A 380-nucleotide genomic window follows, 5' to 3' on the forward strand; every position below is an offset into this window, starting at 1 on the left:
TGAGGGGCACGTAGCTAATGCCCCCCCCCTTGCCATCCCGCAGCATCCCCCTCTGGGGTGGGGTCCTCATCACCATCGTGGACACCCTCTTCTTCCTCTTCCTTGACAAATACGGTGAGTGCCGGGGGGGACAACAGGGGGGACGCTTGCCCGGGCAGCCCTGGTGCCAATGTGGTATCGGTGTCCCTCACCCTGTCCCACCCCATCTCTCAACCCCTCTAGGGCTCCGCAAACTAGAGGCTTTCTTTGGCTTCCTTATCACCATCATGGCCCTGACCTTTGGCTACGAGGTGAAGGGGGGAGCTTGGGATACCCCTTTCCCTGCAGGGTGCTGGCAGGAAACCCCCATGGGGGATCCCTGCTGGCACCGGGCTGCAGCG

The 380-nt window shown here is 62.6% G+C and overlaps 1 protein-coding gene across 1 annotated transcript in view; it reads left to right on the forward strand.

The window, feature by feature from the left end:
• Nucleotides 1-43: 43 nt before the first annotated feature.
• SLC11A1 (solute carrier family 11 (proton-coupled divalent metal ion transporter), member 1) overlaps nucleotides 44-380 on the forward strand; it is a gene marked incomplete at both ends in the record, with an annotated part of 2,812 nt that continues 2,475 nt past the window's right edge. The window contains 2 exon segments of the mRNA XM_009324856.1: nucleotides 44-114; nucleotides 223-289. Coding sequence (XP_009323131.1) covers nucleotides 44-114; nucleotides 223-289 — 138 coding nt within the window.

This window comes from Pygoscelis adeliae, unplaced genomic scaffold (assembly GCF_000699105.1).
Source record: "Pygoscelis adeliae isolate BGI_AS28 unplaced genomic scaffold, ASM69910v1 Scaffold346, whole genome shotgun sequence".
NCBI classification, from domain to species: Eukaryota; Metazoa; Chordata; class Aves; order Sphenisciformes; family Spheniscidae; genus Pygoscelis; species Pygoscelis adeliae.